This window comes from Melanotaenia boesemani, chromosome 12 (assembly GCF_017639745.1).
Source record: "Melanotaenia boesemani isolate fMelBoe1 chromosome 12, fMelBoe1.pri, whole genome shotgun sequence".
Lineage (NCBI taxonomy): Eukaryota > Metazoa > Chordata > Actinopteri > Atheriniformes > Melanotaeniidae > Melanotaenia > Melanotaenia boesemani.
Genome location: NC_055693.1, coordinates 14,002,222 through 14,014,288, shown reverse-complemented (window position 1 = coordinate 14,014,288; position 12,067 = coordinate 14,002,222). Strand labels below are relative to the sequence as shown.

Genomic DNA, 12,067 nt, shown 5'->3' with positions numbered 1-12,067 from the left:
GTGTTTATATGATATATAAAATATAAATGGTAATATTCTCATATTAGGACAATATTATTAACTGGGTCTATAACGGTTTTGTTAGAGTGCGCCGCCAAGCGGACAGAGACAGTAATGCGCGCAGTTTCCCATTGGAGGACTGCAGATGACGTGCTTGTGCGGGAAGCTATGATCTACGTGTGTGGTCCAGGCGGATAAAATGCGATGCTGTGTACCACTCCGTTTATCAACAAGCAACTTTGTGAAGACCTATACATGTACACATATGGTTTACGAAACAAAAATCCACATAACATGTTGCTCCTGCAACCGTAAGAGACATCATTTTAAAAGTTCTCAACACAAATGACATAAAGGTTACTTGATTGTATATAAGAAAACACGCATATACCGCAGAAAAATTAGGATAGTTGCTTTAACTGTGACATGAAAACAAAGCATTGTTCTTCTGCGACCACCCACACACCAAGGGGTGGCTGCGAGAGTGAGTTGTAGCTGAGGTGGGAGGTGGAGGAGGACGCCATTGCAGCCGCAGCTGGCCGTTTGAGATTTCTCTGAGGAGGGACAAATGATACAAAGTAGTACAAGCCGACCGGCGTTGAGGAGGATTTTTTAGCCTCTTCTCACTCCCCTAGGCGTGTACTGTCCAAACAGTCAAGGAAGATGGGCGTTTTGTCTTTGCAGAGGGGGGGAATGTGGAGCCACAGCGCCGAGCCAAAGCAGGTAAAAATCAGAGTTTCGGGGGGACAATGGGAGAAGTTTTAGCCAAACTTGGCTAACTAACGGCAGTTTTAGCTAACGTTAGCGTTACTGGTATCAAGTTGGAACTGGGGGTGGTGGTGGTTATAGCGCTTCGCCCTTTTCACGAAATTCTATCAGCATTTAGCTGCTCAGAAAAAAATGTCGCTAATTATTGTGCTTAGCTTAACTTTCACTTCCAAAAAATTACACTCACACACAAAGCTAACAGCAGGGGTGACAACAAAGATGCGTTTCTGGGATCAAACAATGCAGACTGCAGAGGTTTTCTCACCCTTAATGCTTTGAATTTTGAATAATATTTTAAATAAAGCTTTAGTTTGCGGTGATTTTAGAATGGGAAAGGTTGTAAATACTGACTGCCTCATGCTCGATAATCTGTTCACACCATGTCCAAGTAACATAACATAAGCGTTACTGAATAATTTTGATGCGTTATATTGTTAGATCATGTTCACGAGAGCATAGATAAATTGTGATTATTTAGTTATTTGAGACAGACAGATAATAGACACTGGTTTTCAGTGTTTATCGATGTAACTTCCTGTGGTCACATGCAAATTGATGTTGGTGTGTTAAAAACGTCCATTCATCTGCTTATAACCGCATCATCATTTGTTATATATATTTAATATTTGTTGCCTTTACATACTTCCTTATTGCTTAACAGACAAGATAATTGACATTATCCAGATAATATTGGTAATTGCAGAATCATTGCTTCTTCTTGGATTAAAAAATATTAAAGTGTGATTGTTTTATATGTTATTGTCTGAGTTGTTTGAATTCAGTTCTGACAGCTTGACTTAAAATTTATATATTATGGAACTTTCTGATAAGGAAAAACAGATTCAAAACCAGAGTAGTCATCACAACCTGTTGTGTTTTTCTTTCATAATTCATTACTTGCTTATAAAGAGATGACATATGGCTTGTTGATGCTCTTTTGTTAGGTTTTGTTTACAAGTTTGTAACCATCAGTTCCTCTTCAACAGTCTCCTACCATTGCTTCACCTGTCCGGTGGCCCAGTCTCTCACCATGAACACCAGCAGGAACTGCACCTCTGTGGGGAATGGCGAGGGTCTGGCTGCCCTGGAGTCGGTCTCCATTGTGACCATCACACTCCTCGCCTGTCTGGGGAACCTGTTGATCGTGGCGACCCTTTATCGCCGACCATATCTGCTCACACCCAGCAACAAGTTTGTGTTCAGCCTGACCTTATCCAATCTGCTGCTGTCGGTCCTGGTGCTGCCATTTGTAGCTGTGAGCTCAGCAAAGAGAGAATGGGTGTTTGGGGTGGTGTGGTGCAATTTTACTGCTCTACTCTACTTGCTCATCAGCTCAGCCAGCATGCTCACCCTTGGAGCTATTGCTATTGACAGGTTAGTGCCAGATTTTACTTGGACCCATATAATTCCTTCATCTTTTATATCTTGGAAAAAAATTTGGATATTGTAATGTAATGTTTAAAACTTGTATTTGTTGCCTTTCATTTGGCCATATTAGTATAACCATATAAGATTACAGAACCTTTTCAAATAGGAATGTCACAATTATGGATTTTCTTGGCATATAGGTCTTTAAGTTTTATTTATTTCTCTCTTTTGATGCCAGCATAACAAATCATAACAAAATAATATCAACAAAGTCAAGTAACCAATAATGCTCATTCCAACTAAATCGCCTCTGCTCTGTAAAGAATAAATAAATCCTTCGTATTAACTCTGGATTTCTCTCAGAAAAAATAGATGGAAAAGCCTACAGGACCTCTACCTGGACTTGGTAGGCTTCTTTCTGGAAACTACATTATAAAAATGGTTTTGAACATTTCTTTTCAAACTGATCAGAGAATTTAGAAACACGGGAAAAACATGTAGCTAGCTTTGACTTCCTGCTGTCCTTTAGCAGAACACCAACCCTAGTCATATATTATTACAAAGTAGAAAATGAGACAATAACATTTAATTTTGTTACATTAGATAAACATAAGCGTCATTTGAACCAAACTATTGTGCATTCACCTTTAGCATTAAAAGCTGGTGGTTATCCTGTCGGTGGTGAAACATATTCAGTGCATTTCTTCTTTTCTCGGCCACTTTTAATGTCATGCTTTACAGGGTGGGGAGAAATCCTGCACAATAACACCTTTCTTTCTTCTTCTATAATAAAAAAAAAGAAAATCCAACAAGGATGACTCAATCCGTTTGTTTGGGAGAAATAACTCTTCCTGCAGCGTAGTGTCCCACTCCAAGAGCCTCTTCTGCAACTCACCAAAACAAAGCCAGGTGCGGATGTAACTCTGTTTTGATGTAACTGTTATCGTTCCTAGCAGTGGTTGCACTGATCTGCTGCTTTCAGACATAATCTTTTATAGAAAGTGACAATATTGAGGGATCTTTATAATTAATAAATCATAGTGTTTAATACTACAATTATTGTAGAATTAAGTAATCCCTGTTTACAAACAATAGCCATCATCATTAAAATCAAAATTTATCTCTTAATTTAGACATTAACTCTGATTTAGGGTCTGTTTTGGTCTCATTCAGCTCCTGACAGAACATTTACCTTCTGCTTGCAGTTTGGTGCCGGTTAGTATTGTTATTTTAACTAAGATGTAATTCCAGAACAAAAAGATGCAGTGAAAAAATGAGCGAAAAGGCTTCTTTAAGCTGGGGGAATCTATGACGTGGTCATTTTCCACACATTGAGGGGTGCCTCTCTTAGTAAAACCTGGTTTCCAGAAAGGTCCAAAGAAGTAAATAAAAACATAATGCAGTTATTTACAACTAATTTAAAGCAGATGTCTATTCTTTTTTCTTTCCTTTTTTTTAATATTGTTTTCGTGGACTCTAATGGTCTTTATTTGATAGTTTAGAGAATGAGGAACAAGCTGAGTCACAAAATGCCCCAAAATCCACAAATTCTTGGCAGTTTTATTCGTAAATTACTGATCATCTTGCTTAAACAGAGTCTCTAAGAGAGGTGAACCTCACTGCATGTAATTATCTCAAATGCTCTTTTTAAACCCAGTCATGTTCTTTAGTTAACAATTAATCTGATTAATTCTGAGGTGTTCTGTTCTCCCAAGTTCTTGAGTCAGTTGTAGGCTTACCTGAATGTGGTGGCATCAATGTCAAAATGAGCTGTTTTTTTTACAAACTGCTCAGTTTTAATGTCACATTTACATTCTGTGCAGCAGCGCTGTCAACACTGAAATACTGCCTGATGCGACCTGAAATTTAAACTTCAGTTTTTACTTTCAGGCACATAAAGGAGAAGCCTTACGGTTACAAAGGTAGTTATGTTACCATAATTGGTTCACATGTTCTTGAGCAAGGCAGCTGTAGCAGCTTCTCGTTGACTGGTGGTTGCATTAAGCTTCCACGGGTGGATAAGAAAACTACAGGACATGAAACTATTTTTGACTACCATATTTGTTCCTTTGAGATAAAAACTTTACTTTTAGATTAGATTTATAAAGCATATTCAAGCAAATGCTAATTAATTAACAAACAGTAAAGGCATCACAAATGTTGACAATGATGACAGTGTTGACATAAATGCACACTTAACAGATTCTAAAAGAAAAGTGATAAATAAAACCATTAAAAAATATAAACAAACAATAATCATAAATTCTTATTAAGATTAAAAGTCCAGGGATTAAAAATGTGTTTTGAGATTAGACCTAATAACTGGGCATGATGAGGCCATTTGAACATGCAGAAACATGTTTTGTCATGTTGGGGCTGCAGAAGCAGCAAAGGCCAAACCTCATTTCCAGAATGAATAAAGGAGCAGATTAGTAGATCTAAGTGGTCCCGATAGGCACATGATTGTAAGAGGTCAGAGAGAAACACAGGAGCTAGGCCATTAAGTTCCTGATACGTCAGCAGTAAAAATCTCAAATTCAATCAGCAGTCATGCACAAAAAAGGAAGAACACATGGGATTTCTTTCCATATGCTGGGAGCAGTTCTGTGTATCTCATGTCTTTCATTTTCCTCAGAATCTGCACAGATGTCAGATGTTTAATAACTTTAGTAAATCCAGCTTTACTTTGTTTTGTGTAACTGAATCAGATATTTGGCATTAAAAACAATTTAATGTTCACTAATGCAACCAAAGAATAATTAGTTATTGGTGGATTTCACTGTAAGGTCAGAATGTAGCATTTCAATTGAGATCTGGTTAGTTGTTTGCTTAGCTCGTGGTATTTTCCTTTTCCCAGGTCAAGTGACAAAGATCAGACATGCTCACACAGAGAGTAACGCTCCATTCCTGCCGACGTGACATGAAAACACTTTACAATTAGCAAAGATCATATTAAAGATCTTGGGCTGCACGGTGGTGTAGTGTGGAGTTTGCATGTTCCCCCCGTGTATGTGTGGGTTCTCTCCGGGTACTCTGGCTGCCCCCCACTGTCCAAAGTCATGCATGTTAGGTTAATTGGTATTCTAAATTCTCCCTAGGAGTGTGTGTGTTTTTGTGAAAAATTCTCATAACTAATATTTTCCTGATTTACTTTAATTTTAAATAAATGATTTTGTCTTGGGTTGTGTGCTTAACAGAAACAAGCTATTTAAAACTGCTGTTGTAGCTTTAGAGAATTAAAAGACATTTCTGTTGTTTCTTTTTAGCACTAAAAACAAATGTTTGACATTTGGCGTTTAGGAAATAGACAAACAGTTAATTCTTGCTGCTCTCAATGAGGCCATTTATTTACATGTATTGCACTTCAGAAACTAACATTTAATACCACATGAGTTGAACTATGTATTCCTGTTCTCAGGGATTACAATGTGACCACTGTAAGAGCCACTGTAAATTTTTCTCAATAGCCCACAGTCCTCACTGTTCTCCCTGCTTCCCTAATTGCCCTTAGCACCTTTGGGGATTTCTGATTACACTGTTAGTTTTTGTTCTCCTGCCAGGCCACGTCTTTCTGTTCTGTTCACAGCTTTTAGCTAAATGCATTTCAGTGTTGTTGTTTTTGCAGCTTTTTAGTTTCTGTTTTCTTCAGACAGAAGAGCAGCTGGAATTTTGGATCAGAAGTGTCCCTTGAGAAGGGTGCTGAATATGTTCTCAGCAGATTTCTTCTCTGTGTTTTTATGTAATCTCCACAGGTACTATGCTGTCCTCTACCCGATGATCTATCCCATGAAGATCACAGGAAACCGGGCAGTGGTTGCCATTGCCTATGTGTGGTTGCACTCGCTGGTGGGTTGTCTACCTCCCCTGTTCGGCTGGTCCTCCTTTGAGTTTGACTGCTTCAAGTGGACATGTGTTGCATCATGGCACAGAGAACCAAGCTACACAGCCTTCTGGGTCACCTGGTGCATCCTTCCTCCCTTCCTCATCATGCTGGCTTGTTATGGTGTCATTTTCCGTGTTGCCCGTATGAAAGCTCGCAAGGTGCACTGTGGGACAGTTATTGTGGCCCAGGATGACTCCACAGCGGCTCAGAGGAACGGACGCAAGAACTCAAGCACCTCAACTTCCTCTAATGGAAGCCGGCGGAGCCTCATATATGCAGGAAGTCAGTGCAAGGCCTTCGTCACCATCTTAGTGGTGGTAGGCACCTTCCTCATGACTTGGGGCCCGTATGTCGGCGTGGTGTGCACTGAGGCTTTGTGGGGACAGGGCAGTGTATCTCAGGGGGTGGAGACGCTAGTGGCCTGGCTGTCTTTCTGCAGCGCAGTGTGCCATCCACTTATCTACGGCCTGTGGAATAAAACTGTGAGGAAGGAGCTGCTGGGCATGTGTTTTGGAGATCGCTACTACAGAGAGTCATTCGCCACACGGCAACGAACATCCCGCCTCTTCAGCATCTCAAATAGAATCACAGGTAGGATGACGGCAGGGTCTGTCTTTGTCCTGTAAACCAGCTCAGATGTCATGTAGTTACTTGATCTGTTATTGTAGGAACCTGGAACGGTCTTGATTGCGTCGTCTGTAGCAGTTGAGGAGGCAATTCTACAACCAAACAACATAACAGCACCACAGACCATAGAATACGTTTAGATGTGACTTTTAACATAAGAAAGAAATGGAATTGTGTTTTGTAGTTGTAGAAAGGTTGTCGGAACAGTGAAACAAGTAAAAGGTTTCTTGGTTTATTATTTCTAAATCACAGGTATCTCTGACAAGGATATTACTGTCTGGTTACAAATATTCAGTGTTAGCATGCAGGTTAAAAAGTTTCTGTACACTGTGAACAGCTGGCTATGGACAGGACAAATATGCCTCTACCTGTGCAATGATTTATGTCTGCATGTATATACAAATTAGTAATGTTACAAAACAAACTATGTTTTCAGACTTGGGTATGTCCCCACACCTCACTGCCATGCTGGCTGGTGGAGGACACCTGTTGGCCCCTGGGAGCAGCACAGGAGATACAGGCTTCAGTTTCACTCAGGACTCAAGTAAGTGTTGCACACAGGAAAAAAAGAAAACACTTTCAGAGTGGATACCATCCATGAGAGATCACAATATGTTTTTTTTTAAGTAAGTTTGTTTTTGTTTTTTTTTATCTGCATATTTTTATCTTCTCATACCAACAGGAAACTATTCTTTACTGCATTTTATTTTACTTTATCCATCATATTTTTTTAACCAGACAGGTCATTAAGAACAAATTCTTGTTTACAATAATCAACTGGCAAATGTCATAGGTTTTTGAGGATATTGAGGAAAAATAAAAAAAATGCTAGAAGTTAAAAGACAACTCTTTAAAACAACAGCACAACGAAATTGGTTCAGAATTTCCTGCTCCATAGTGGAATAAGTTAAACAATAAATATACCACATGCTAAAATGATACTAAAGCATGCTACAAATTTACTAAAAACAGTCTCTCATCCACACATCATTCCCATATTGCACCTCTTGTCTGTTTATTTATTGGTGTAGTAGCTATTAGCAGCAGATTAGCATCCAGGTGACACTTCCTGAGCATTCTCAGGAAGTGCAGTCTCTGCTGGTCACTGCTGCTGTGTTGGTGTGCCATGTCAGGTCATCAGCCACATGAACACCCAGAAACCTGAAAGAAGAAACTCTCACCACATCAACCCCATTAATCTGTAGTGGGGATTGGTCTGATCTCCTTCCTCCAGTCCATCACCATGTCCTTAGTTTTGTTGCTGTTCAGCAAGAGGTTACTACTGAACACCACCGTGACCAGTCTCTGGACTTCCTCCCTCATTACGATGTCTCGTTGCAGCTGGAGATGTCACCCACCACTGTAGTGTCGTCTGCAAACTTGACGATGATGTTTGCGCTGTGGAAGGGGGTGCTGTCTTGTGTGCACAGCGTGAACAGGAAGGGACTACACAGCCCTGAGGGCAACCTGTGCTGAGTGTATAAAAGAAGGATGTGTAGGTCCATGAAAGATCTGTCAGGAAGCTGTTAATCCAGGTACAGGTGATTGGTTGTAAGTCTAGGTCAGTCATCTTCTTGATAAGGATGTATCAAGATGGGCGGCTGTAGCTCAGGGGGAAGAGCAGTCGTCTTCAGGCTGTTTATTGTGGGTTTTTGGGTTCAGGTATGAAGCTTTGTTAATAATCCTCGTCAGGACCCCTGAGAGTTTGTCTGTGCAGGCCCTCAGTACTTTGCTCAGTACCCCATCTGGACCAGCTGCTTTGTGGAGGTTTACAGCATTCAGAGCCCCTCTCACCTGCTGGTGTTGCAGATAGAGGCAGATGGTTATCAGAAGGCCGTGAGGTCGGGGGAGCAGGGTGGGATCTCTTTGCCTCAAAGCAGGTGAAGAAAAGGCTTACTTCTTCTGCCAGTGAGGAATCTGCATGTCCTCCCTCAGATATCTTACCCTTGTCGTTTGTCAGATGCTGTAAATCCTGCCAAACTTGCCTTGGGTAGCTGTTAGCCAGATGATTTTCCACCTTCCTTTTGTAGTCCCTTTTAGCTGTTTTTTATGCCCCTTCTCAACCACGCCATGGCGTAAGCGACCTGGTGTCTAGTTTTAAAAGCAGTCCCGGGCCCTCAGCAGAGACCGAACCCCCGCTGTCATCCAGTAAATGTCTTTAAACTTTCTCTGTTTACATGAATATCACATATACAAATCTACTTAGTAGTATGAAGCACAGACACACTCATTTCTGGTTGAAAAGCTCCAACATTTTTTTTTATAAATGCTCTAAAATTAAAGTTGTTGTAAACGATAATTAGCTTGAAAATAAGAATAGCATAAAGTTGTAAACATGAGGTTTGGAGGGCTGGCAGATGGTCTAACTAACCCTCCCACATCCTTGTTATAGTCAGCCACACATTCCTGTTTCACAGCTCATGTCTTCAGCTGAGGACTGTGTATTTAGGGCATCTAATGTCATGTGTAACACACAGACTCCTCTCATTGTCCGGCTTGTTTGTGTGTTTTTCTGTCTGGAAAGACATCCAGAAACGATTGTCTTTTGTTTCCCATTCAGGCACAGATGTGATGCTGCTGGATAACTCCACTACTGACGGCTCCTCTGTCCTGCTGCACCACGGGAATCCATCCGGTAAGAGGAGGAGCTCGGTCACCTTTGAAGACCAGGTGGAGCAATCCAAAGGTATCTGCCTTTTATTTCTCTGGTCTGCAGGAGGCTAGTAATGAAGGAACACACTTTGTACACAGTGAATGTTTAGAAAATGAACTTAATGTTGGACAGCTTTATGTTTAAAAAAACAACTCAGTTGTATATGTGTATAATGACAATAAAAGGCATTTTATTCTATTCTATTTTATATTTTTTTCTCAGCTGAAAACACATCTTCAGTCCAGGTCCATGCAGAGGTCCACAAGTCTCTTGACATGTTTGCCTCCTGCTTGGCAAAGACCATAGAAAGCGACGCTAAGCTCACTTTGTTTGGGGAGAATCTGGATCTGCAGGGGGGCCTTTTCACAACGAGGGTGGCACAGAGACCCAGATACCTGGATGGTCAGAGACTGAGGCTGGAGAGTATCGATGAAGGGATTGTCAAAGACGACAGGGATGAGGAAGAGCAGGATGTGGAGGAGAAACCCATCTAAGCACAGCAGGTCCAGTCTTAGTCTTTAAAACACTAAGTGGTATGTAGTCTCTCAGAGTTCTCTGGTACAGCTGATGAAGTCTTGACTCTATGTGTGGTTACTCCATCCATACTTGAAGCAAAAAGAGGCACATTATTCATTCCACTTTGGACCAAGTGCACTTATTCAGTTACTTGGCAAACCTTTGTACGATTCATGTAATCAAATAGGAAGCCTTAATATGTTTTCTATTCTTTTTTCATTGTTTTCTCAAAACAAACATGCAACTTTCTCCTATTATGTCTCCTTTAAAAGATGCTTCTTCATTACATTAAAAAAATAGTTTCCACTGCAGATTAGCGCCACGTGTAAAGAGGCAGCTTGTCATGACACTGCACTCCACTTACGGTACAGATGTTTTCACTTACTGTCTAATTAGATGTCTTGTGGACCGTGTGGGTGTGTGTCATTTCCTGATTGTTAGCTTGTTTGCACCAGTCTTATAAACACAAGTGTCTTTACACCTTTGCTGGTGCAGTGACCTCAAATAATTATAGCATCTTTAATCTGGTGTCAAGTTAATGTCAAACAGGAGGGATTTGAAAGACTGACAGTTTTGTGAACATTCAAGATGGTCAAGTGAGTTAAAAAGACTTTCCACTGCCAGGAAGAGGTCAAACAGTATCTGGTGCATCTGGGTGTAATTATCTCCTCTGCACTTTGTTTGCATTTATGACTTTGATGTTGGCACTAAATGCCACAACTGCAGTGTGAGATTAGCTCACGCGTCAGGAGAGGTGTCACTCTATAGAATAAGTGAAACAGTGGAGCATTACAAGAAGCAGAAAACAGTTCAAATCCTTTAAATTTTATAACACGGCGTGTAGATCAAAACCTGTTCTCTTCTGGTAGACAACCCGTAACATGCAGGACTTAAATAATCAGGTTAATCTTGGCTGAATTCTATTCAGCTGATCTAATTTTGGTTTGTTTGTCATGACCTACTTGGACATTTAAATATACACCATTGTCCCTGCAAATGTTGCTGGTAACATACCGTTTGTGACGTGTCTGCTGAAGGTTTACCGATATGAGGTGAGTGGTTCATCGTGCAGACTGAAAACACAACGTATGCAGTATGAAGGTATTTGCTGCTGATATTTCACAATTTCCTATTACTGTGGACATTGTAATTGCACTCAAACATTCAAGGAGTACCCTCATAGTACATTAGAGAAGGATACTGTTGCAGTTTATTAGCAGTAAAGGCCCAAGGAGGTACCAAGAAAAATGATTCAGGAGTCCAGAATCTCATTTAAAAAGACTGAATGTTACAGCAACCACGTCAGAAATTAATCAGATTTTATTAGTTTAAAGTCAATTAATACCAACAGCAAATGTTCATAGGTACAAAACTCCTTTTACTTTTATAAAAGTTTTTCTTAAAGTATATTTATTCATAGAGCCCAGTTCAGGGTGCTTCAGTTTTACCTCGTATGTTTTCTTATTATGTATTAACAGGTACTACTTTTGTAAGAAAAAGCTATACACCTGAGGTGTGATGTAACCTTTTGATTTTCATTCTATCGTAAGTCTTGATACACATTTGCATTAAAGTTTATATTAAAGAGATTTGCTCTCCTTCTCTGTCTGTTGTCCTAAAAGTCACATTTATGTTGTTCTGAAGGTATTTCCAAGAAGACTAATAAATATCTTGTCCTCTGGAGGTAAAAAAAGAGATTCAAATTTACAGCAACAAATATGAAAACTTGGTTTAAAGGTGAATAAGAGAAGAAGAATATAGTATCAAATTTATTGTCTGTATTTAAAATCTGTAAACAGGGTGAAAAGAATTCCAAGAATAAGCTTAAAACTAGAAACATGAGTATATATATATATATAGTTTTTTTTATGTTTTTTCTCTAATCATTTAATTTTTTCTTGTTTGTGATCAGTCCTGTACATGTACGTACAGATCGGATTAATTTCTCTTAACAAAAACACTTCACTGATATTCCAATATGGTGAAATTTCTATGAATTTGGTGGCAGGAATTGTTTCGTCTCATAACTCAACACTCCATCTAGGCTTTAAATATTCAGACACAAAGTTTAAGATCCACAAGTGATGCATACACAAAGACTATACATGAACGTTTCCACACACACAACGTGGTAATTAGAAAAGATGTGTGTGCACAGTGAATATTCAAACCATGTGGACAGACATTTTTAGAGCCACTAAAATTAGGTGTAAGAAACAAAAATGTAGGGCAACAGAATTAAACATAATACA

The 12,067-nt window shown here is 39.7% G+C and overlaps 1 protein-coding gene across 1 annotated transcript; it reads left to right on the top strand.

Annotated features, from left to right (window-relative positions):
- The first annotated feature begins 248 nt into the window (after positions 1-248).
- On the top strand, positions 249-11,404 carry gpr161a (G protein-coupled receptor 161a). Its single transcript, XM_042001535.1, has 6 exons — positions 249-723; positions 1,755-2,142; positions 5,889-6,610; positions 7,083-7,190; positions 9,207-9,332; positions 9,522-11,404. The coding sequence occupies exons 2-6, from the start codon at positions 1,799-1,801 to the stop codon at positions 9,791-9,793; spliced, it is 1,572 nt and encodes a 523-aa protein (XP_041857469.1). The 5' UTR covers positions 249-723; positions 1,755-1,798; the 3' UTR covers positions 9,794-11,404.
- Positions 11,405-12,067: the final 663 nt, after the last annotated feature.

Excerpts from the sequence above, each read along its gene's own strand:
- gpr161a (XM_042001535.1), top strand. The coding sequence starts at position 1,799 with ATGAACACCAGCAGGAACTGCACCTCTGTGGGGAATGGCGAGGGTCTG. Across the intron at positions 2,143-5,888 it reads GGAGCTATTGCTATTGACAG|GTACTATGCTGTCCTCTACC; the intron begins GTTAGTGCCAGA and ends TAATCTCCACAG. Across the intron at positions 9,333-9,521 it reads CCAGGTGGAGCAATCCAAAG|CTGAAAACACATCTTCAGTC; the intron begins GTATCTGCCTTT and ends TTTTTTTCTCAG.